Source organism: Pomacea canaliculata, linkage group LG10 (assembly GCF_003073045.1).
Source record: "Pomacea canaliculata isolate SZHN2017 linkage group LG10, ASM307304v1, whole genome shotgun sequence".
Taxonomy (NCBI): domain Eukaryota; kingdom Metazoa; phylum Mollusca; class Gastropoda; order Architaenioglossa; family Ampullariidae; genus Pomacea; species Pomacea canaliculata.
Genome location: NC_037599.1, coordinates 20455528 through 20481629, shown reverse-complemented (window position 1 = coordinate 20481629; position 26102 = coordinate 20455528). Strand labels below are relative to the sequence as shown.

Sequence of the window (26102 nt, the reverse complement as noted above, 5' to 3'; positions counted from 1 at the left end):
TGACAGGACATTATTTTTTTTTATATAGAAACATTATTATTTACCATTAATTATGAAGTTCTTACACATTCGTATCTGATAGGATTAAAACAAAGACTCAAGCTATTTTGACGAGAGCGCCTCTGCGCACGCATCCACTAGTTCCTGCTCTCCCATCTTGCTTCCTTTTTGTTGCCTGCCCCTGATGCATGTTTGGTGTTTAGCTATGGTAATGCAGGCGCTCACTGTCCCTGCAGTAGACTTTTAAAACATCGGCAAACAAAGTACGCGACGGCCGATCATTCCTGTTGCTTCAGTTCACGCATACGGGTCCTGCTGGTATTGACGTTCACTTAGGCCGCTTGTGGTGGCCTCGTCACAATACAGAGACAAGCCAGCGCGAATATTTAATTTATTAACTGAGTTTGCTTTAACACCCGGCGTCGTTACACCACAAAGGCAACCCCGCATGAAAACATAATTTATTAACTATGGTTGCTTGAACGCCCACCAAGACCAGCTGTTCCTGAGTACGTGAAGGGCGGCTAGCCTCTCTATCCACGGGCTTGCTTCCTTTTATCACTTTATTGGAAGGGGGATGGGGAGATACCGTAATTCTTCGTCGAATACTGATGTTAGGCATGTGTAGAGGAACTTTCTTCTTTAAAAAAATTTGTTTGGAAAATTATCATCTGTGAAAAGTTTTAAAGCTCCTACGTAATAAACAGACATTTTAAAGCAGAAGTGTAAAAGAGCATTATGCAGTTTCTTTTTGTTTGAATGCACTTAGCGCTTTGACATTTTTGTTCAAATGTTAATGACTTTATCTAACTTTTAATGCCGCTTTAATGCAGGAATAATTTTTTTAACCAAATGTTTTCTGAGGTCACAGTGATCTGGGGTTCAAAAAAATAAATTCTGATTCTGTGGACTATTTTTACTCCCATTAAGACGCAAGCATTTTTTTTTTCCAAAGATCTTAAGTGTTGTTCAAGAAGGCTTAGATCGTGGTTTAATTATTAATCAACAACCATTATTAGCTTGTGCATTTAAAACGGATACTTTTTTAACTTTAAATAAATAATAGGAGCTGGTCTTGAATGGGTTCCATTTGTTTTCCTTAAAAGCAAAAACCCGAAATTTGCCAACCTGAAATTTTGTGTTTTTGTAGGTGAGTTGTATCGCTAAGTCGATGAGAATAAATTTGCTTTAGCATTCGATAAAAACGGGGTAGAAGGGTGACATTTGTCTTACCATTCGACCTGAAGGTAATCGGAGCAAATGGATGGACCGTATTTTGTCAGTAGTTTAGTTTATTCTTTGTTACTCCTCGAGGAGCATAGGGCCACAACAACACCTCGCCAACGGACCCGGTTTTGGGCAGTAGTAGTAGTAATAATAATTTTTGTGCCCATAGAGGAAAACTTAACATGCTTAGCATAGAGATAAAGGCACAGTTAGTCAAATACAAATACATACTTCAAAGATGTGATACAAAAGAACTTGAAAGTTACGATGTGCAAATTAACAAAAGAGTGCCACGAAGAGGTAGATTCATGGTGAAGATAAAAGCAGAAGACACAGCTTCTCAGTAGGGAATGTCACTCTAACCTAGTGGGTGGCGCGTGCGGCGGAACTCACCACGGGCATGAGGATGAACTGGCAGCAGAAGCCGATGACGAGGGAGACGGGGTGCTTGAGCTGGCGCTTGACGCTGTCGGTGTCCGTGCAGCAGCCGATGCCGAAGCTGATGAGAATGGCGATGGCAGCGGCGGAGCTGTCGAAGACGAGGTCGGCTGTGCGCTGCTCCCGCACCGTGGTGACGGGGAACTCGGAGGCCGCCACGGCCTGCACGATGTTGGACAGCTTGCCGTTGCTGGCCAGCGAGGCGGCCGTGTCTTTGTCCACCACTGCCACGGACATGGTCACTCTGCCGACGTGAAGAGCCTGTGAAGGAGCATTCACACTTGTGTCAGTGCTAGTCGTCAGCACCTCGTACACAGATCGTTTTGAACAGACGGGTTTGTCTGACATTGATGTAAGGACCTGTCATAAATCCGGTGTGACACGAAACAGATTTATGTAATGACTTCGTAATAACCAACCGTAAGGGCTTTTGTTAAGCACGCCTTGTCACTAGACAGACTAATGTAAGGATTTGTCTGCCGCGCTTGACCCCCAAACCCCGTTTACCATAAATAATCACACGTTTAGAATGCATAAACACGTTTATTACTGTGAATAGCAAAGCGTCTTCTTTAAACCCGAGTTTCGGTTTTTCTTTCTGCGGTTACCACCTTTGGGAAATCACGATCAGAAGAGTAGAGCTCGTTAACCTTCGAATCACATTGTTTATATCACGTCTAGTTTTAAACCAGGTGAGGCATGTGACATCATGGCGAAGAGTGTCTCGGACGTTTGTGAATGGTGAGGGATGAGAAGAAGATTGCGTTAGTGAGTAAAGTGTGCAGGACAGATGATAATAGCACACAGCACATTCCTCTGAGGTTACGGAGCTGGGAGTCTAGCATTTCCAAAGTGTTAGCTTATCCTTTGTAAGCTTTCATCTGTAGTCTGCGAGCGTCGTGCAAATTAGCTTTCTGTCAGTTCTGTGTGTTTTGTGTCCCTTACCCCACTGTTTATTTTGTTCACCATGCTTCTGGAGCTACGACCTCACTTTGTGCCTGACTGGCTGTGTGTACAGTCCGTTAAAAAAGAAAATCGGTTGTTTTTTTCTTTTGACCTCTGACTTCTGTGAATGTTTTCTTCTCATTTGACCTATGAATTGTGTGAACGCTTTCTGTTGCTTTGACCTTCTGACCTGTGTGAATATAATTTTGTCTTCCATCGCGTCTTTCTTGATGGTACCCGACTGCAGCCGGCCTCCTTTTGTTGAAGATATATTTATATCAGTATTGCTGTATATATGTGTGTTTACATATTCTTGTCTTTTAGAATAAAAGACTTCCGAAATATTTGGACAAGAGCGCCTAAGCTCTCAGGTTTTGTGATTCAAGGGTCAGTCATCAAATACAGAGTGTCGTCAGGGAACAGCAGGAGTATTTTGTGTGTCTGTCGACAATGGTCATTGACAGGTCTAGGAGAGTATTTTTTCCGAAAAGACAGTTTAATTTAGCATAAGCTTTTATTTCTACAAAGATGAATGAATAATGCCTTACTACCAGATCTGGAATATCTGTGGAGTAACACATGGTACCAGCTCTCCCATTGGCTGTAGTGTTAATGATGTGAAGTATCTTTTCTGATATTTTGGTATCTGATCATTTTCCGCGCATAGTGATGCTGGCACTGAGTCATTCAGTCTTGATATATTGCTCTTTATAAGAGATATTTTTGTAGTTGTATTCGAGTACGAGTTGGGGGAATATTATCTTGTACTCAGTTCGGCCCATTCACTTGCAAAACATCACCCCCTCTCTCTTTCTCCCCACTGCCCTCCCTACTTCAGAGGAGAAAACTACCGGCTATCGGGTACACGAGAGGCGAGCTGCAAGCGGTCGGTTCTGAAGTGTACTTTGTGGGGTGGGGGAGGGGGCTCAGAACCGGATGTGAAGCTTGTCTTCTGACAGGATCTGAGATCCAGATCATGATAACAGACCTGGCGCAAGATTCCGGACGGGGCTCTAGGCTCCTGTGGACGCCAGACCCTCAGTCGAGCGTCGGTGAATTTGCTGTACTCGGCCGCTCAGCCATAAATATCGGCCTGCCATTTGTTTTAGGAGGTGGGGGAAACATCGATTTTTTTTTTTATTTGTGACTTCTCACTCACACTCTTTCACGCATGCGCGCTCGTTAGATTCGCTCGAATGCACACAGGAGGTCGCAACCGCTCGGGCAATGCGTGCAGAGCAGCTGCAGAAGGTTTGGCGTGATGTATGAGCACAATGTCCTCGGTGGACGCGGCCACCACTGCAGGAAGAGGCGTTAATGTTATAGGTGCCCGCACGGGGGTCTTGGTGGTACCGCATTAAGGGGTGAAAACTATACCTAGGTGGCGCCAGTACAAGGTCATTTTTCAAAATAACATGAATAATTTTCAAAGTTAGCAATCATTGATACAAAGGGGTAGGTGTACGCAAGAGCAGGGAGTAGCAGCAGGGCATTGTCTCAACGAGTTTTGCGGTCTTGCCAGTACCAGAACCGTGTAGCTTGGAGTTTGTATACTCTAGACTACTCTGACTCACAACCTGTTCGTCATCGTTACCCGTACCGTAGCTTCACGGAGTTAGCATTGTCTGGAGTGATGTCTCACAGCCTGCCTGCTCTTTACGCTGTCCTTCGGGAACAGCCGTTAGTAGACCAAACAAGCTTGTCTGTTCTACTTTGGGATACGCGCAGTAGCGGATATGTCCTCAGTTGCTGGAATTCTCGATGTAAATACACTCCTGTTTTGAACATTCTTTAAAGAAACTATCTGTTAAAAATTTATGTCTGTGGATTTCGTAATTGACCTTTTAACCGATCGCGGGCAGGTCCACCACCGCCCGTGCGGAGTGCGATGAGCCGTCTACTACTGGCCACATCAAGTGTTTGACGCATTCGCGACCTGTTTGACGCCATCTCCAGAGACGGCTATCCAGAAAACGTTAAGTCCCTTATCTCCCTTCTGGCGGATACAGTCTGCCATGACAGGGGGGTACTCTTGCTTGATCCGCGTTCAGTCCAGACCAGTGCTTTTCGGTATACTGCAAAACGGCGTATTGATTCCGCGTGCAGCCCAAAGTGTGTTTGCAGTGAATACAAGAATCACAGAATTTCGGGTGCCCGATTTTATCGACCACGCTCCTCTATTTAAGCGCCAAAGTGGCGTCAGTGATTTGGAACTCCCGGAAGTCGGCGCTTCGTCTCCTCGGCTGGGGAAAGACGAACTGTGTTGTGGAGGGGAGGGGGGATTTTGTTACCTCTACAGCTTACAATACAACCGACCTTTACACTTGCAACATGCGACCAGAGCTGCCATCTATCGGTCTACACTTGCAGCGACTAACCGTGTTTAAGAACTCACGCCAGCTACCAGGCACGTACAATCGACGTAAACTGACGTAGATGTAGCATACGGCCTGCTCCAGCAGATAAGCGGTCACGTGTTACTGTCGGTTGGTTGGTCGGTCGGTCTGTCGGTCGGTCGATCCGTCGGTCGGTGTGTGAGGTTCTGTTGCTGATTTGTTCTGCGTTGTACGTAGCAACGTCTTCTGCTCATATATACATGTTATGACTGTGAGTGAACAGAAAAAACACTAACCAACATCACCCAGAAATCAACTGGTAAGTAAGATCTATCGGCCTTCTCTTCTCAGTGTGTTTTTCACATGAAGACGACTTTGAAAAGCGGGTGGAATTACACAGTACACGCAACTGATGACTTTTAGAAGATACCTATTCCAGCATGAGCGAGCAGATTTTTCTAAATTTACAGTGACGAATAAAGACTGCATACAGTATGTCCAACCCCCTTCATTTTTTTTACATAAACAACATCAACAACAGCACTATACTTTTATCATCAGCCCTACTTTGTCTGTCCATTTTCAGATTCTTGAAATATACGGTTTATGGAAAGAAGAAGGTATACAAATTGGCATAACACTTTTGTTCATTTTTTCCTTTCTTTCTTCTCAGTCTGCTTGTTTGCTTGCAACACATGTTAAATATTTAGGTTAATTTTTTACAGTTTAGTTGGTACTCTTCTTACTCTTTTTCTGTGTACAAGTTTGCCCCACGCAAAAAATCGAAGTCAACATTCAGTAACTTAATTCATTTTGTGAGCCTTCATTAGTTTAGTTCGTTATTTTTTGTGGGTTTTTTTTTTTTACCCTTTTTTTTTTTAGTTTTTCCTTTCTCTCTCCCTCTCTTTCTCTCTCACCTTTCTTTCCCCCATGAGCAAAGAAGCGTACCTGTACGGAGAAATTGTGTTGCTGCCCCATCTCCAGCTGCATCACGAGCGGCCTGGGCGCCCGAGTGACGCTGAACACATCGCCACCGTCAGCGCCGACGTCGTCACCGTTGTCATCTCCACCGCCATTTCCATCGCCGCCGACGTAGTCCTGCCTCCCATCGTGGCCCGCAGCCAGCAGCGGCAGAGCGATATGCTCATCGCTGGAAAAGACCATGACCCAGTACGTCGAGGTCTGCCCCCATGCCGTGCTCGTGTCGTCGTAGCGGGTGGTTGTGGTGTCGTTGCCGCTGTCCTCGTCGTCGTCGTCGTGTTGGTAGCCAGAGGTGGGCGTAGAGGACAGGGAGAGAGAACGGGTGGCGCGGAGACGCGTGGTCCGGGTGCAGTTGAAAGAGACGGCCTGCCGCGAGCGCACGCGAAGACTGTCGATGGCCGGCGGGTTCAAGTGGATGCGGAACATCTCATTCTCCGGCGGGGGGAGCAGGTTGAAGACGTAGCGCGGGCCCGCTGCTGACGGAACGCTGCCGGCGCGACCTACCACTCGCAGCCCCACCAGCAGCCACCACAACCACGCCAGCTGCTGCAGCGGGGCCCGACCCTGACGCCCCCAACCAGGCAAAATGACGTCATACCCGGTGGTTCCCCGTCGCATTACGGCAGCTGTTTTCTTGGCGGTCAACGTGGAGACCCTTGTGCTGTGCCAGGGAGGAAGGGATCCACAGTGTGAAAAGTATGAAAGGAGAGAATAACTTTGATTAAAAAAGAAGCCGTGGGCGTGCCGTTTGGAAGAATAAATACTATCATTTTGTGCATGGGCGTATGCCGTTGGTACTAAATTAAACCATCGTGAGCATGTATTATGGGGTAAGTGTGTAGGTTCCACAGCAGTATATGAGTATATGAGACTGCCAACATGAATATAGACACGCCCCATTTGTCAGCATGTTCACTGTTATAGAGCCTGTTCATTCTCGCTTGGAGTACTATATGTTCATGTCTACACCTTGATAACTAGCGCCCTTAGATAATTATTCTGTCGGACCTGTAGGCTTTCCTGTGATAAACGGCGACTGTCATCCAGATAGCAATCATCGGTCAGCCCGAGGCACTGTACGTCGGAGCAGCACTCATCTGGTCGGGATCGGTTACTTCCGGTCTTCATGATGGGCATAGGAGTAGAATAAGAAGCTCCCAATGACCCTTGCCCTGAGGATATTGGAAGAAAACACTTCTTGCCTGCCTCTCATACCAATCGCTGCTAATGACGTCACTGGCACTAGGTAGGTAAGCAATGACGTCACTGGCACTAGGTAGGTGAGCAAACAGTGGATGGGCCACGAGGAATGACAGAAAGAATCGCAGGTTCCTCCTTACTTTCACGAAGCTCCGTCGGCTTTCTTTTTCTTTACGCGAAGGTAGCACAAGATCCCTCCTTATTTACAGGAAGGTAGTACGGAGTCTCGCTTTTTTTGCACAAAGATGGAACTGGGTCACGCCTTAGTTACATGCAGACTCCATATGTAGACTGTCACAGCCATCTTAACGCAGCGCGGGGAATGGAGAACTGTATTCGATGTTATTGTCGCTGTTTTAGTTTTCTTTCACCAAATTCCTTGTTTGTCACGCCACAGTTTGATGCCTTGCTTGTTTCAGAGAATTTCAAGAAATCTATGTCAGTGATTGTTGTTCATTTGCCGACAATTCGCACACGGCAGTTTTGCAGTCAAATGAATGTTTAGTCATTTTTCTACTCATGCGCTCACACGCGAACCACCAAAGTCAGTCAAGCTTGGTCAGCTCTCGGCTTTACCCAGGTAGATCATTGTATTGAGGATATAGTCCATTTCTTACTGATATGCCTAAAATATGCATGTTTACGAACAAAATTCACTGCTGTTACTATTCATAACTATGGAGCTGTAGTATTAAATTATTATGCTTCTAATCTTTATGGGAAGCTTTGTTTGAAAGTTTAAAAAAAATTATAACAGAGAGCCTTACACTCAGAAAATGTTTGAAAGAAGGATGGCTGTAATAGGCAGTGTGTAGTTGTGCTGTTTAACGGAAAGTGTCATCGCTGTATTATTATTATTATCACTTTATGTAATGGCCTGCAAAACGGAAATTTTATATTATTTCTATATAAAATCCTTGCAATACGGTTTAGACTGCCATTATCCTTCACACAGTTTTTTAAAACACCAGTATCCTTCAAAATCAGTTATCCTAAAATTCGTCACACATGGCAGTAAGATTCTTTACGCAACATTTGCACACCGAGATCCTTCAAATGAGGTTTAGACCTATCACATTATTTATTCACAAAGATCCTTCACATACGGATCTTGATACATCATTGCCTTATCACAGGACATCCAAGATAATAAAACCCAGTCACTGATGACTGCTCACGTGGCACTGTACCGCAAGCGAAATGAAAACACTCCGAGTACTCTTGTCACGTGACTGACTTGAATCTGGCATCAGCTTGGTGCCTTTCAGTTCTGGTCACATGGTGCAGCGTCCAGCTTCTATCGTTGGGGGTGAAGGGCCATAAGTCGCTGTTGGGTGCGCCCGCCTTCAGAAGATTGCGTCCCTTGCAGCAGCAGCCTGGCGAAACAGACCTACCCTCCCTCCACTTTTATTTTTTTCCTATTAGAGAGAGGTCTGTAGGGAGAGAACTCGTGCGTCAGACAGCCTGAAACAAAAATAGACAAGGAATATGTGAAGCAGATATGACACGAGAATGCGAGAGTTAATGCCCCTTGTAAAAGGCTGACATTTTGTCGAACGCCATAACACCCACAGCTTTTTTTAAAATAGTACGATTGCCGGATGTGCTTGAGAGCGCTCTGCACGTGCGTGCGTGTTTACATGCTGCCGTGTGCTTCTCGGATCGCGTGAGTATGCATGTGCGAGCGACCGCTTGGTGTGTCAACATGCAAGCGGGATATTGTTTACGATAGTTTCGAGATGCGTGCGCCATGATCACCCTGAGTTCCATCTTCTGTCTCTCAATCGTCGGCTGCCTATAATACTTCCTTGGAGATTTCCTCAGGACTTGGCAACTTACGGGGACGTAGCAACAACACTCCTTTTATTTTTTTCCCTGGAAGTTAAGGACAAGTACGTGTCGTGGATGTGAGAGGGAGTGTAAACTGCGAATAGACGAACTCCGCGCAGTACCGCGGGCGCTGCCAGAGACGGTGCTGTGAGAGGTGCATGCATCCCTGCACTCAGACGGGTCGGTCAGTCCCGTTATAAACACCCGACTGTCATCACTGCATTGAGGATTGTGAAGTGATGGGTTCAGATCTCGGCTAAACGCATGTGTTGCCCTCTCTAGTTATGATGCCTGTTGACAGGACATCCTCTTGGATGTTTTCTGTGGGTACTCTTTGTTCTCAACATGTTTTATCTCTTTTTGAAGTCGCCAGTAGATGCAAACAGTTTCCATCTTCAAGCAATAAAGTGACTAAAGCGTGCACGGAGCCAACCGAACACTTACCAACACAGAACACCCACAGTTTTTAGGAGCACCCGAGGCTGAGACTATCCACCTCGCGAAACTCTCCTCAAAGCCTTCCGACCCCCTTCAATGGCCTAAATCTCACCACACCCGTTGTTTTTAATAACAAAAGACGATTAACTTGTTAACGTATATTAGATTATTCTAGGTGCCTTGTGCTGCAGGATTATTGGCCTCACGCCATCAGCAAATGAGGCTGTCACATCGAGCTAGTGCTGTCTGCGTGTACCATCCCGAGACAAGATCCGAACTGGGAACCCACCGTCCCTGGTGTCTTGACAAGCGCTTTTACCACTGCGCCACCGGGAGATGGGGAGGGAGACAAGGGGGAGAGGGGAGAGAGATAAGATGGTAACAGCGCGGCAAAACTGGAAACACGGACTGTAGATGTGGCCGCTACAAAAGAGGGTAGGTGATGGACGGTGTCGTGCAGACGACGAGTCCAAGATGGCCGCTTGGCGCTGTGTCTGTTTGATCAGCAGGAAATGAGCCATCGATTACGCGGAGAGCGCCGTTTAGCGGCTAGTGATCCTCCTCCACTCCCCGCCGCGGACCCGCTGATTAGTGTGTACTTAGTATTAACCTAGATGCCAACGGCTGGAAAGGTCCGAAGAGGAATACACGACAGGGTGGGGTTGTGAGGTTACGGAAGTCATGTTATTTTTAGACAAGCCAGTATCTTTAGATTCGAATGAGTGTAATCAGTGTAATCATTTCGATTGAACCTACCTCAGTGTAATCATTTTCTTTTCTTCGATCTTCGGATTCGTGATCCCTAGAGCACGTGAGCAACCAACCACCTCGGACGCAGGTCGAGGCACCGTTATTTTAAGTCACACCAAGACCAATTGGTAATTGTGGCAGGCTATTACGGCCTCACCATCAGCCCATTGGAAGAAAGGTTGAGGACCACGACAACAACCCTCCTCTTGAGACTACTGCAGACCACCTTCGTCGGGCAGGTCACAGATGGTCTGGACTGAAGGCGTGGGGAAGGCGCTCAGCATGGGGAGGGGAGAGTGGCTGCCAGGCAAGACTCAAGTGACCAGCTTGTCTTGCTGGCCCTGCTGCTCTCATCGCTGGTGTTGTAAATAACAGGCGCCTAGTTGATTTTCGGTTAAGCCTATTTTACAGCTTCCTTGCGTGCAGAAGTGCATTTATTTTTACTTTTTTGTTAAAAAAAGAAACAGCCACGATCTTACATTCCATGTACAACGTAGCGAAACAATTGGGCAAAAATGTATAATTCGAAATAAAAGTTCTACAGGTTTTGTTATACGCTTTCGATTATCTTGATAACCCAGCAGATGGAGTATGTTAAAAAAAATTCGCATGACTATAATTACGCTGTTAACTCCCTGTCGACTGCACGATAATGCGGCAATTTTCAAACCAAACATTCAAGCTGTAAATGTTTCAAGTCACGATTCAGAATCGGATCATTTTGTGGAGACTGAACTTCTGCACGTGAGCTTCGCTTTTAGTCCGTGTGCGTGCACAGCTTTGCACTGGATAAGGAGAGATTAGTGGCGGTGACGTGCCCCTGAGCCTTGTTCTTAGCATGATTGAAGTTTTAGCATGTTGGCTAGGACGAATCTTAAATTCACTTTTATTTTCGGTTGTGTGGAAACAATTTTAAACACATTTGTCCACAATAATCCGTCCTTGTGGTTTTCCTATAGATAAAAGTCCATTCCTTCCCTTATCCATGGACATCTTTAAGTTCATTATAATCGCCGTAAATCATGTCAGCTTTCTCTCTCCCTTTCCCCACACACTTCCATATCTCACTACATCTTTATTGGTACTTTCACGGACGTGTATAGGTGGATGGCTGGCTGTCTGCCGAGACCAACGCTTAGCCTCTTGCGAAGTTCTCCGCTGTTAGTCTCGGCGAGCCTAAACAATGAATGTAATTAAACCGGAAGCTTTGTATACACGTGCCTCGTTTTAGTAAAAAAATGTGGAAAATAAATAAAAGCAATGACTGTGGACTGTTCCATTTCCATCAGTTTTCATCAGCTGACAGCGCGCAGGCAGGGATCTAATACAGTAACCAGCTTCACTGAAGCGTGAGACTAAGGAGCACAGTCAAGACAAGCGTGCACTAGGGGAGAGCACCCATAGACTGCAGGAAGGTCAGTCAAACAACCTCATGATTGGGTTAGTTCAGCCGCTCGAATCCCCGAGGAGGAGCTCGCCAAATTTGTCTTCGATTTTTCGTCGCGTGTTGAATGAATTTCTCGCTTTTCGCCTTACTTTCCATTAGGACCGACCTCTCTTTCTCTCGTTGTGCGTGCATATGCGCGCGCACGCGCGTGTATGTACATATTGTCATCAGCCAATGAACACAAAGGTCCCCCCTCCTCCCCCGAAGAAATCGCTGGACTGTTCAGGAGAGCAAGACCTTAGTGTGAACTTCATTCGCAGCATGCTTGCGAACACCTCTCTGACATTTAGCCGCACAGACAGCTTACTCTGCTTAATCAAGTTTATCTCTCCTTAGGCCAGACGGCGTGGCCATCGGCGGGCCAGCGACAGTGACCTCTTTTGGCTGGACGCTGATGTCAGCTAGGCTGTGAAGTGTCTTACAGGCACCTGCTTGGGATTCAACCCTTACATTTAATCTACATTTTATAGACCGGGCTGTAAGTGCTGACCCTGGTCAAGACATCTTATCTAATACTGTGTAACCCGGTTCAGCCCTCGGAAGCAAGCGGGAAAATAGACCAACGATGTTTGTAAGCTTTTTGTTTTCACGATGTATTTTTTTTAACCTCGTGTTATGCATTACAAAGATTCCAAGTATTTTGAGGTCCACATTATACAGATGTCAAGCACTTGGTAGTATAGTTTCACCTTCTAGCACTGGTTTCAAAATGTCTTCGCCTTGCTCCAAACGTAATCAAAAGTAATCGTATTAGTTTTCTGTCGTGTGAAAAAAGAAGGGGAACTTGTAACTGCTACGACGTGAGGGATAGAATTGGGCTTGTGAAATGCTTTCCTAAGGTCCTAAGACTTGGCGAGGGGAAGAAAAGCTACCGCAGTAAAGAGAGAGGGGTTGCATGTCCTGTGTTGGCTCCAGGAAGTGGATCAAAGAGCAGCTTACAAAAGAAACTTGAGGACAGACCTTTTGAGACCTTGGTAACAGGAAGAGTGATAACTCTTCCCTTGGCACAGCTGTCACGTTCTGCTAGAACTATTGTCGATGCCTAACTCTAGAATGCGTTTATTTCTCCACTCACCAGAAATTCCACATGTGCAATATTGGGCCTTGTTCATCCGAAAAATAGTGTCAACTATGCGGTTATGTCTTGCATGTAGGTCATGTTAAAGTTGCCGACCATAGTCACACCTTTGAAGATGTGTATCCACGATTACCATCGGAAGAGTCTGTAGCATATGAGATATGATGAAAAATGGGGGCTGATGTAGCTAGGAGACACAACCCAGCACTGAACCACTTCACGGCCTAAGCTGAGCATAATGTACGTAGCGTCATCCTGGCAATTACTTGGTCAACAGTCTGAGAGTAAATGTCACGTGATGACCAGTCGATAGACGAAGCCAGCGTGCTACACGGATAACGGACATCACATGAAATCCGACGTCAACGGGCATCCAACGGCGAAAGCCTGCTTGATACGGAAACCGCTTTGAAGGTTTCAGGCGCGGGTCGTGTTATAGGATCGAAAGTCGTGATGTGATGTCGAGGCTTGGCGAGCAGTGTCTGTCTCCCGCTGTGAAATCGTCTACTCCCTCATCCGACTAGCACCGTTCTGAGCTGTGCCGCATGAGTGGCGGCGGGAGGCTGTCGCGCAGCACTCTGCATGATACGTGGGGATTCTCACGGGACATGCACTTGTTGGCCGTACAATGGATGTACAGACGGATGTAGGTAGGTCATGAGGTCTGCGGCCCCTGGACTGGTGGTTGTTGGTAGTGTGGAAGGTCACTGTGTTGATCGAGAGAGTGAGTGAAAGCAGCGACGGGAGTAAGTTCGATCTGGAAGTAAGGTCGGGGAGGTCAGATTCTGTCGGTGCCTATTTCAGTCTACCAAAAGACTAACTCACTTTTCCCCGCCATCCAATCGAACGCCCATCCATCACAGGCTTGACGAGACTTAACGAGGGAGTGAATAAATAACAGTTCTCAGAGGATCACTTGCATGGAGTTATTTGTTGCCAGATTCCATTCAAGTGCACGACTTTAACGAGCGCACACAAGATATAAGGATGCCATCGGGACGACTTGAATAATTACTTACACTGTTATTGCTTCCACTGTTAATACAAAGTCTCCAGTCGAAACAGAGGAGGTCAAGCGCCTAGTACCAAGATGACGACACAGTGTCTCGTCGAAATGTAACGCGTAGAGGTAACACAACCGACAATACATTACGTGTCTATACGCTGTACTGTTGAAAATTAGTGGCCAAGCTATCACAAGTAAAGCGCGGATCAAAGTTAAGAGAAAGGCAAACAGGATGCAAATAAAAGAAAAGGAACCTTGGCCAAGGACTTTATTCTAAGCTTTGTGTACAGGTAGTGAATCCTCAATAGATTTACGTATTCCTTAGAACACAGAAGCTGAGCCAAGCTACATTTTTTATTACACGCATTTCGCATTCCTTGGACAAATGTTCCGCGATTCCGATTCACTGACGCCACGAAAGGCATTTAATGATTGAATAAACTCTGCTCAGTGAAGGTGGCAGGGCGAGAACATTACTTTAGCCGATAAAAATTCAATTTTTTCTCTATCGAACTTGGGAAATAAATAAGCCACAAAACAAGCCAGCTTGGAGCAGTGTGCAGAAGCGTCCATAAAACATTGTCAGTACCACTACAAGAGATCTTCCTCAACGTCGCGCTCTGCCTGGTATAGAAAGGGAGATCCTTTCATTCTGCAGCAAGCGAAATGCACAATGTCTACGTTGGAACAAATGATAAACTAGATGTCTGGGGGATGAGGCGGGATATGAATTTGGAATGAAAGCCTTCGAGACGCTCTTTCAAGCAAGGTCCAACCACTTTCTGCCCCTTTTCATTCGTCTGTGCATTCGTATGTGTGTGTATGTGTGGTGTTGTTCATTTGTTTGTGTTTGTCATATAGCAAAGAAGTTCGATTGCATCGGCCTACAAAAACACGGCTGAAAATGTGCGTAGAGCCAGTTTACATGGATGTAACACAGATTATGCAAAGTCTCAGCGGGAAAACTCGCGATGACGAAAGGAGTGGATGAACAGGTTGAGGGTGGAATGGGGGAAGTTTGCGGAGGGAAAAGGGCAGGGTGGTTGACATGCTGAAGGGGAGACTACTGCTATGCGTGCAGGGCGGAAGCAGGTACACGCAAGTCAGAACATTTCTTTACAGCCACGGGTCCAGCATTTCATTCATCATTTCTTCTCGGGAAGAGAGGGCATAGTCTATGTAGACGCCGATAAAGGAGGTATTGATTACATTCCATGGCGATTGCACCAAACAGCTCGAAGGCTTCTTCGCAAACACTGCCGCCGGCGACGGCGGTCCGTTTACACCTGCCGCTGACGTCACGCGTCCTACCTACCGGCCAAGGTAGGCGCTCGGTCAAGTGCTGTGCTGTTTGCTGCTTTTCACGTGCTGCTATCTGCTGTTTGCGTGATGTCACAGAATGATTCGCGTAAAGATACAGGGAAAGCTTTTCTGCTTCTCACCGCCGTTTCGGAACATCGTACTTTGCGTGGAAATTGTTCGATGCCTTATGTATAATAGTTGCATCTTTTTTAAGGCAGCTGGAATGCTGATTTTATTTCAAACGACGTAATTCGGATATTTCCCGTTAAGTCAAGCTATGTCGTCATCTCGCAGTGCTGACGTCAGGCGATACAATCTCTGACGTCACATCAAACCTTAAACGTCATAGCCATCAACGAACTCTTGGCGTCGAGACAAACAAGTGGTCGGCAGCGTCACCTCTCCATTGCACGCACGTAGGTGCGGAACTGTTGTTGTCTGGCGTGCACACCTCACACCTCTCCATCCCTAGGGGCAGGAAGTGTTAGGGTGATAGCTCAGTGCTAAGGCATGGAACCATTCAAAATCAGCCGGTGATAAATTTGGTCACATGGTTCAAAATTCAACTCTTTTATGCCTCTTCTGTTAGACGTTTCAGACAAGCTTCGTGTAAACGTTTAGAATTGTGAGATGAAGACACTTTACTTCCACTTCGTCAAAGACACTTTTCGGCCAAAGTTTGGAGGAACGTATTTATTTGTTTTTAGAGGACTGCGCCTTTTACACAATTTTCATAGTATTTTCATATTAGTAAGCAGGAACATTTAAAGTTATCCTGCCTCCCATGTTGTTCTCAACAAGCAAGATACCCAGACTTCAGCTTATGACAGCTACGTAAATATATTCAAGAGAATACATAAATAAATACCTGTCAATCTTGTTCCAGCTTGACTTCAATTTTTCCAGAGACTGCTTTGAGGGCTTGTTGGAGCCAAGGTAGATGGTTGACATTACAGCCAGTCCAAGTCTTGGGGAGGACGAGATGCGCGTGGCGACTGGCATTCCGACACGTGCACGCGATGCACAGGGTGGGGTTGTATAGCAGGTGGGCGTAACTGGGCGTGCCCGATCATCAGCAGGTGCCACGGGTCTGTGCAGACCAAAGCGCGAATATTGTCAGGTCACACCTGCTGCCAGTCATGTAAACTTGATCCATCCATTTTTCTCACAACAGATGTCCTGTTAGCTAGGGTGTAAGTGGTTGTGCCAGGGATGTGGCAGAGGTACATTGTTGCGGGGTTACTAAGTCTCAAAACTCTCCTGTTTTTTCCTCCCTCACAAAACCTCCATCCCCTTCCTTCCTTTCACTTAGCGAGAAAGCACTCTTAGTAATATTAGACAGACTAGAAACTAGGGGGAAGGTAGTAGAGAAAGGAAGGGCTGGGCTACTTCAGTTGCTGGGGCAATGAACATAGGACCGTCGTGGAAGAAGTGGAACGACCTTAGCGTTAAGTAGAGAATAATGAACTCGTGGGATTAACTGGTCATCTCAGCGCATGCTTGCGGTGGCAAAACGATCGGCTGGTCATGTGACAGCATGCTTATCTTAGCGATAGGCTGAGTGCAGAAGCTGCTTACCGACATATTTTCGTCCGCAGCTGGCCTACAAGTGGACATGATGGAAGAGGAGAAATAAATCAGGACATGACGAGTGCAGTAAGAAAGTTCTGACTTTGCGTAACACTAGACCATACTAACATAACCTACATACCTTAGTCTATTACCGTGACCTTCCGGCCCCAATTCGTGACACTAGGGTGAGACTAACCGTATATTTCTTGCTTGGCCGCCCACATGTGTTACACTCCTAATGGCAGTAAGCAAACAAGCAAGTAATAAAAGAAAGAACAATAATAATAAAAAGAAATCGAACGCACGTCGTTCAACTGTTAATTGTCACCACGCTGTGGCCACAATGGCTAGACGGGAAAGATGGCCAGCTTGTGGCGAGGGAGAAACATTTTGAGAAAGGCTTGTCAATCATGTAGAAAGACATTTGAGAAATATTGATCTCGTTACTATAGTGACGCATCTACAATCATCAGTGAAGAGTTTGGAAGCAAACACTTTTTACCATGTCGTAGCACAGCCTTTCTCTCAGTCCATTTCTGTTTCTTTGTCTATGGTTTCCTTGTATTTGTTAGCCACTGAGCATGTTCAAACAGCTCTTTAACAGACCATCACAAAGGGGGGAAGGTGTTGTATAATTTTCGTCAGCAATGATATCTGGACAGGTACACAGGTATTGTGTGTAGTCCATGTGAGTCCTGCGCTGTACCTGAACTGGCAGTAGGTGAAATCTAAGAGTTTATAAGTAACAGTCTGATATTATTTTTACGCCTATATTAGTGTTCGACAAGGTGAGCCAGGTGCGAGCTGTTGGACTCCTTTCTTTTCAACGCATTGGCGTGTTGCGTGTTGTCAGCCATTAAGCCGCACCACTGACCCATACACACCATTGGTCCCAAAATTCCCCATCAAGTCCCAGGCTGTCGAAAGTATCAGGGAGCATGTCGTGAGCCCTAAGCATGTATATTTTCCGCACTATTGGGGCCATAATAGCCTTATGTTCATAGCTCTTGATAGCTTCAGGGATAAACTTGGGTCTAGAAGTCATTGGGCCAGTATTGGAAGTGATCCTCGTAAAATATGTCAAACATATCACAGCCATGACATCATTCGGTGATGAACTCTTGTATAGGAGGGAAGGGCAGAAAGAGTGTTATGTTCGTTAAAGGTATTCTAAAGGCAAAATAAAACTGCTTAGAATCTCGTAAAGAGTAGGATCAGTTTGAATCCCGTCTACTTTCATGTGTAAAATGTAATGTAATGTGTAAAAAGTTGAATGTTTTATAGGATGCTGTGTTTAATAAGAGAAATGACACGGGACTCTTTCATTTGCTTCAACGAAGTGTCTTTCTCAGATTTCTTCGCCAGTCGAAGACCGTGACTTTTGAGTAACAGTTCGAGCACTTCATTGACGCCACAATCATGTCCTGTCTGGAAGGTCTGATCTGATTGGTGAGGTCATGAAGTCTGAAACTGATGGGGGTCAGAGTTTAACGTTTTTCCTGTTAAAGCGAACGGGAATCCGAGCGATCCACGTGAACAAAACGACATTTGCGGAGGGAGGAGGAAGCGCCACTTATCATGTGCGGAAGACATGCGCTGTAATTTGCCGTTTACTGCCAGAACACAAGGGTGGCTTAGAGCGCCAAAAAGGCCGATAAGAGAAAGGTGGATATACTTACACAGGCGAAAGACGGTTTGATGGACTGTTAGCACCTGCGCCTTGCCGGGAATGCGTACAGGTGACCTCAGCAGAAGCCGTGCTCCTCCCACGAACCTTACTCCACAAGCCCACTCACCGCTTTTTATCCAACACCTGGAGCGCAGGTAGCCTGTTAGCGGCACGAAGACGCTTTGAAGTCTGCTGCTGAACACCAGCGCCCGGAAGGCGAAACCAGAAAGTTTGGATCTACCTACCACTGCGCCACCAGGCCTCCTGTCATCCCCCCCGTCCGGCACCAGGGAGGGCTGCAACTAGCATGGTGCTTGCTACTCTCCCCGTTCCTTCTTATACGTCCAGAAGCGGAACAAGATGTCGGCGTGTCTTATGGTGCTTGCTGGGCGGTCCGTCCGTTCGTCTTGAGCTCGGCGCTGGTCGCGGGACGGTGAGGTGGCGTGGGCAGGACTGGTGAAGTAGCAAACACCAATCAGCATAATTACTTTTCACACCGTCTTGTGGACTGATCTCGTACTGGCGTTTCCAGTCACCTGACCTCTTGCGCTCTGCTCCTCTCTTTTCCCCACACGCTTTTGTGTGTGTATGTGTGTGTGGTGTACACGTGTCCACGAGGATGCACGTGCGTACGGGCTACGTGTGTGTGTGTGTGCGTTCACCTGCGTTCAACCAGGAGTCTGCATGCCAGCGTAACGGGTCTTATACTGCGCGTGCAATGAGTGCTTCTTGAGTGTGCGTGCGTGAGATGAAGAGAGCGGCGTCATCGATCTATGCTGGTGTCCCAACTAAGATTTCTATGGCCATTGTCTATAAAACTCGCAGACATTTCTCCTCTACAACCCAGTTTGAAAAGTCTTGATTTTCTCTCTGTCTACTTATTTCATTATGTTTAGCGAAACTTGCTTTGTGTGTGTGTGTGAGTGAAGACCTTCCATCTTTTTTCCGGATTCCTTCAACCGGCTGACTCCTTTGTAGTGCAGCTAGGCGTGTCGATAATGTTTGAAATTGGGACACTTGTCAAGTTCCGCCTGAGACCGGCCTTCTTCGACTTGATGCCGGGCCTTTGAACTCCAACACGTTTTGCAGCTTGCATTCTTTCTTAAAGGGCAACACAAGCGCCCAGCGAAAATGGCTGGAAGGAGAACATAAAGTATCACAGAACTTAGTCCAATTGTATTTTATAACTAAGAGGCACGAGAAATGTTATACAGTGATACCTCGGTTCTCGAACGCCTTGACTTTCGACCAAATCGGTATTCGACCAGGAAATTCGAGAAAATTTTGTCTTGGAATCCGAACAAATATTTGGAACTCGAACATCCGAACGTCCGAGATGATCCGAATGGCGTTCATTCGGCCCAGCGCGCCTTGCTTGCGTCATCAGTGTGAGTGCAGAGAGAGAGAGTCACGTTTTTGTGGAGAGAGTCATGAAATGTGTGCAAAATGGGCAGAAATCGCAAATTTTGTTGAACAACATCACCCTGATAAAGTGGTAGCAAATAGAGCAGTTAACATTTTTAATGACAATGTTATGTCCACTTTCCGCAAAATTTTGCAAAGGAGAAAAAAAACAGCAAACAATTGACAAATTCTTCCGTAAAGAAATCAGACAAGCAACTGCAGAGCAAGATTCTGATTCTCCTCAGCAAAAGATACAGAGAACAGAAACACCCGAAGAGCAGTTACCCTCTGTTTTTATTGAAGAGGACAGGGGAGTCAAAACAATAACCATCCCCCTTCCCTCCTCCCTCCACATTCATTCCCTCCTGCCATAAAGTTTGGTACAGGTACAGTAAATGAAACACAATTTACTGTACTGTACAGTACATTTTTTGTTTTGTTTTTGTTTTTTGTTTTAATAAATACACTTTTATTTCTTATTTCTTGTTGAGACTCATGTTTATCTACATATTATATACAAATTAGGCCAGTAAATAGGCATTTTCTGGGGCTTGGAACGAATTAATCCAGTTTCCATTATTTCCTATGGGTTTCATTGCTTCGGTTCTCGAACAATTTGGTTCTCGACCGTCCTCCCGGAACGAATTATGTTCGAGAACCGAGGTATCACTGTATTAATGTTTTTCGCTTAATCACACCTAGATTTGTTGAGAAAGCAGGATGTGACATAAGGGAAGTATTTCTAAAAATAGCGTCGTCTGTATAAGCTGAATTTATAGAGGAAAGATGCCATCCCCTGTAAAAGAAAACAGATCAGGACGCGATGTGTTGTTGCTGAATGTTCTCTTCGACACCCAGAGTAAGTTTGTGCTCATTGTCATTCATAAAGATACTGGCTACAAACGCCAGTGGATTAACTTTGTTCAGAGATGTGTATATACAGATCTCTGCTTCGTTCAGTGTCTTGTGAACATCTTCCCCACACCGTACTCAAGAATTTGCTCAAAACATTTCAAAAACATTGTTATACAGTCACTTATACAGTACAAGCAAGTCTTGGACTTTCAGTAAAATGAAGAGATCTTCATTCTACAGCAGTGCCAACTGTACATAAGCACGATCTGTTAAAACCATATATATATATAGATAGAAAAATTAAATCCGCCCACTTAGTAACAGAATCAATAATAAAATAACGAATATTGCAATGACCCTCATTGCTGCCCATTAAATTTTGATCTCGAGAAGATTTTCTTAATGCCGATATTTGAAGACATATCTTGAAAAATAAGCATAATTATGTACTTATATTTTGGGATTTATTATTTTAAAATAAACTTAACACGACCATGAAAAAAATGTTGCATTTGTGTTGCCCTTTAAACTGCGTCACTTGTTATTCTTCAGGATGGAGATATCAATAAAACACGTGATCGTGAACACTTCAAAGCCCGAGGAGGCCATTATATCGGACAAGCGTGATTCCAGGAGGATAAAAATGTTATTTTTGAAAAAGGTAATTTCATTTAGAACATGTAAATCACGTTTCTCGAGTTTCCCCCTAACTCTACAGTTGACGCTTCAATCATTTTCAGCGTCGCGCGTCGTCTTGGCAACGACAGCAGAGGGTGGAAAAAGTGTCACGTGAGGTAGGAGATGCTGGCGGTGTGGGCACGCATGCGCAGTGACCTCATAAGGCGGACTACCACTACACACGCAAGAGCGTAGAGCTGCTTAATAATAGATGAGGCTGCGTGATGACACGGGCCCACATCGCAATGGGTGTCACGTGGTGTCTGTAGTCAGGTCCGTGAGAACCTACCCGGACCTACCCGATGCTCCTGATCGCGCATGTGCGTACAGTCCAGTCCAATGACCTGTAGTGAGCAAAGCTTCTTGGCAGTTATTGTCCAGTAATTCCTTCCTGAAAGACTTGTTTAACTGGACACATCGGCCAATAGATGACGGTGGGGATTGTGCACATGAATGTCATATAAAAGATTAGTCAGCCAGGTAGTTGCTTAAGACTAAATTCGCTTCCGGCTTGCAAGGCCCTTTAAGGTAAATCAGATTACGTTGGTAAACAGGAAGTCAACCCTTGTTTCGTCAGAAGTGTCACTCTCCACAATGATTACTGAGTGAACATCTCTTAGAAACACTTCTACTAAATTATGGCATGCTAAAAATACACGTCGTAGGAGTTTAACGCAATGACAAGGGAGGTTGGGGGTGTATCAGCTAAACACAAGGTTTGGAATCGTATTTAGCTGATCTAGCTGGGGTAGCTTGCTCCATTATCTTCACCCTGTTCCCGCTTCTTTTCTAATTAAAGTAACAGCATTCAGTAACCCAGGGAAAGACCAAGCAGCTGAAGACTACTGCAACCTCAAAGATGCTCTGTAAGAGCCTGGTCTGAAATTCATTCATTCAATCGACTGTTTTGTCAGTCGTTAGATTATGAATGAACGAGTGAATGAATACATGTACGCCAATGGATATGTCTGGAGTGCAGTAGTCTTGTGCTGCTGGAGGTTGACTTGAAAAGCAAATCATGGGAAGATGGCGAGGACAGTGCTAATGCAGGGGGAGGCAACTCACAGGAAGTTGCTGAAGGAAGTTATCGGCCCGAGGCCCGAGTTGTCGGACAGATGGTGCGGCTGGCAGAGAAGTGTTTGCTCCCTTGACTCACTGTATCGATCTGCTGTTCTGTCCAGCGAGGGGAAATGATTTTCTTGTCCTCCCCAACCCCTGTCCCCTCCATCAACGACACTTTCCCCTTTCGTTTCATCTTCCCGGCATCCGCACCTGTCTTCCTTGACGTCTAAATTAAACACACACCAGGATGCCAGACTTGGTACAGAGTCGTTGGTCATAGTGGTCGCCGGCTTCTGACCAGTGACAACTCACTTTTCTGATCTTCTCCAATGAAAGTGCCAGTGTTCCAGCCCCAGACAGCATCACCTTGGGTCTGTTTATGTCGGAATTCACAGCTGATATTAACGATGGTGACGATGATAAATCTGTAATAGTAATAACATAACAACGATGGTCGTAACGTGATTAGAAATTTTGTTTAGCATGATGAAAGTAGTGGACTTTGAAAAATTCTATTTGCCGTATGTTTAGGTGTTACCTGCCAATAGGAAGAAGCATTTGACTCTCTTTGGCTTGGTTGTAAGTGAATTCGATTCTGGAACCAGTGTCTAGAAAGCTCTCTTCCCTAGTCCACTCAGCAGCTTTTTTTTTATATGAAAAAACAAGTTGTTGATTTATCACAAACTCAAGCTGATGGAACGATAAGGTCCTAGACATGGTGAATCACTTACTACCTCTATTGTCAGTAGACCTCAAGAATTTTGCTTTTACGTTTATATTCAAACCATGGTACATGACTCGCCGTTTCCTTGGATTTGATCCTCAGCTAATGTATTTAATGGCACTTGCAGGCAGTGAGCCATCACTTCGATACCGCGCTGGTGTTGTAAACATTCCGCGAAACCACAGCCGCCCACCGGCAAGGTGCACGCTGCACGCCCGGGTGTCTGCAATGCATGTGGTGTCTGCATATAGATGTGTGTGTGTGCGCGCAGTCTGCACGCGCTGGTCGTCAGGTGGCTGGCGTGCAGCTCTGGGAGGTCCAGGCAAGAGTTGTCTGTCTCGTGATCTTTGCCTCGAGTGCGCCCTCTTCATATTCTTGACGATCTTTGACATTACTGAAAGTTCCCTGACGGTGGAAGCTACTTTGATTGAGAAGCCGCTGGCAGAGGTGGGGAATTACCGGTAATGGAAAATGCAGCTGCTGCACCCGCACCTGAACCATTCAGCCCACTGCTTTAGCCTGTCACACACGTGTTCATGTGGGACCAGAATTATAATGTGCATTTGGACCAGAACTACAGTGTGTGTATCAAACCAGAACTACAGTTTGCATGTTGGACCAGAATTAAAGCGTGCATTTGAACCAGACCTACTTAATGTGTATGCTCGGGTTGCGCATACTATCAAATCACTTATCTACCCGACCAGTCATTCAACCCAAGCACAGGTCATCCCATTCAACACATACGCTTGTCAGCTCAAGCTCTTGCTGTATAGCCCGATGTTTCTACTCTTTGGCCCACCTTTCTTGTTGTATGGAAGTTTATTGCTCACTCCTGTCATACTCATTCACCGTCCCATTCAGTAGTTCATTTATTTGTGTATTCTAAATTTCTTTTGGAGGAAGATATTTGGTTTGTTTACTTATTTACACTTTTAAATATAATACTTAAGCAGAGTTAATTAGTTGTACTATTTTCAGAGTTTTAAGTACAGTTCTGTTACAAAAATCAGACAATAAAAATCGTGAATATTGTTCAGAAGAAAAAAAAAAAGAAATATCGAGAAGGAAAGGACAAAAAAAAAAAAAAAAAAAAACAAACAAAAAACAAAACAACAAAACAAAACAAAACAAAGCAAAGCAAAGCAAAGCAAAGCAAAACAAACAAACAAACAAAAAAAAAACCAACCCACACAAACAAACATAAAAAAGAAAACAAAATGACACCCAAAACGACTCCCTCCTTTTTCCTCACTCCCATGATGGTCAAGCTGGTCTGCGATGTGTGACATTCATTGAACATTTCCCCACCCCTCCCAGCTGCGTGTGCACGGTGTCCGGCAAGCTCTCAGCCTTCACCAGCAGACTCTCTAGTCACGAGAGATAACCAGAAGCTGAAAACAGCATCATGGGTAACTGTATGTGTGTGTGTGCGCGCGCGCGCGTGCATGTGTGCTTATGGGCATGCGTGTACTTGTGCGGGTAGCGCCTAGGTCAGACGAGGCCAGGTTGAGGCCACCATGTCCATTAAGAAACCAGCATTGCTCATCAGAGTGAAACAGCTTACACCAGCCCAGGGGACCACCGCTCTATTTTCGTATAACTGAACTGGAAAGAGCCCGGACGACAGGGCCAGGGGGAATTTCCCCCACCACTTGCAACCGCAGGCGCCTGTAATCGTTGTTTTGATTGAGGTATGCATCTTGGTGGCGGAGGTTTTTTCCCAACCCTCTTTTTTTTTTTCCTTTTTGGGAGGGGAGAAATGTTTGATGGGAAGGGCAGAGGGCAAGTTGCACAGAATGTTGTCTGTCCTCAAACTAAGATGCAGCGCCATCTGGGATTACGAGTATTCTGTAAACAGGTTGACTTAAGTCATTATGCTGTGGATTCTCGCTTAGAACTGGCTGAAAAAAAAATCGTTTCCCAAAAGTGTCGATTCCAGATGATAACGCCTCATTTGACATCCCCATGTTCGCTTATCGTCTTTTCTATTTCCGGATTAGTCCCAAGGGTTATTTCTGAAATGGAAGCATGGCAATGGCATTTGTTTCGATTAGTAGACGAAATCGACAATGGAGAGAATGTCATGAAGTTCACTTTGAGTTGAAACTGTGCACTGTAACAACGCCTGTTTCTTGGTGCACAGTTTTACAATGAAGATATTGGAAATTAGTTTAATATTTAACATTTAAGTTAAAATATATGATTATTAACTTTTCACAACCTCTCTCTCTCGCGCGCGTTCTAGTCAGAAGAAACAGTGGGGATGCCAAGAGAATCGCCATTCGCCAAGATCCATTTTGTCAATTGTAGTTTTTCCTGCAGTTCGTGTAATGAGTTTTCTCCTGCTTTTTTTTAAATTAAAATTTGTCAGACTGTTGCTCTACATGTTGTGTAGCTTTTTGTGGGTAAGACTGAGAGAGAGACAACCAATGTGGAAGTAAAAAAATGAGCAAGGTAGAAATATCATAATCACAGGGATTAGTAACAAGTCCGCGCTTGCTCAGCTGCCTAGTAGTCCTCCCATTCAGTACAGGCATGCAATATTGTTTCTGCCTCGTGTGTTTACTCGTCACGTCTCGTGGGCGTGAATCCCACGTAGTCTTCTCTGCAGGTTGTGTAGGACATGTAATTGGTCCAGCGCGGCTTGCTCGATTTGTTCAAGCATTGCATGTTGGCTCTCTCCATTCGTCTTGATCGCCAATGGCGGGGCTCGCCGGGCGCCATTACAACTGACTGACGACGCTTGCACTCAACCCGACGCTTCACATTTGTCTCGCTTTTGTTAAAGCTGTTCATCATCCAAAGTCCAGCCTTGACCCTCTTCATCATCTTTGTCGTCGCCTTTCGTCTGAGTTTCCTTTGTGCCTCTACCAGCCTGTTCAGCCCTTATCACTGTATGTTTTGTGGCTATGCGTCCGTGCATTTTTATGTATAAACGAGAGAAAGTCCACTGTCAATATCACAGTGTTCATGGAGGGCAAATAATGGACTGTGAGCTGTTTGTCGTAAGGGAGATAATGTATCAGAAGTTTGCGAAACATTCTGGATCGAGTAAGTGGTTAGGTGCAACCACAACACAAGCAACCACCATACGAGCTCTCCTCACTAAAACGATACGATTTTGTTTTCACCATGACTAAGCCGGTGAATGACTACA

General features: G+C 45.5%; 2 protein-coding genes across 4 annotated transcripts in view; one reads left to right on the top strand and one right to left on the bottom strand.

The window, feature by feature from the left end:
- Window positions 1-19275, bottom strand: part of LOC112573548 — a 29141-nt gene extending 9866 nt beyond the window's left edge. The window contains exons 1-4 of one of the 2 annotated variants that reach the window (XM_025254029.1): window positions 18230-19275; window positions 15847-16068; window positions 5895-8591; window positions 1621-1926 (exon numbers count right to left, since the gene is read on the bottom strand). In XM_025254029.1, coding sequence (XP_025109814.1) covers window positions 1621-1926; window positions 5895-6827 — 1239 coding nt within the window. In that variant the 5' untranslated portion in view covers window positions 6828-8591; window positions 15847-16068; window positions 18230-19275. The remainder of the gene's footprint in view (window positions 1-1620; window positions 1927-5894; window positions 8592-15846; window positions 16069-18229) is intronic. The other variant, XM_025254028.1, reaches the window with a different exon arrangement.
- LOC112573549 (trafficking protein particle complex subunit 13-like) overlaps window positions 1-26102 on the top strand; it is an 85926-nt gene that overhangs the window by 24679 nt on the left and 35145 nt on the right. The gene's annotated exons all lie outside the window — the stretch shown is intronic.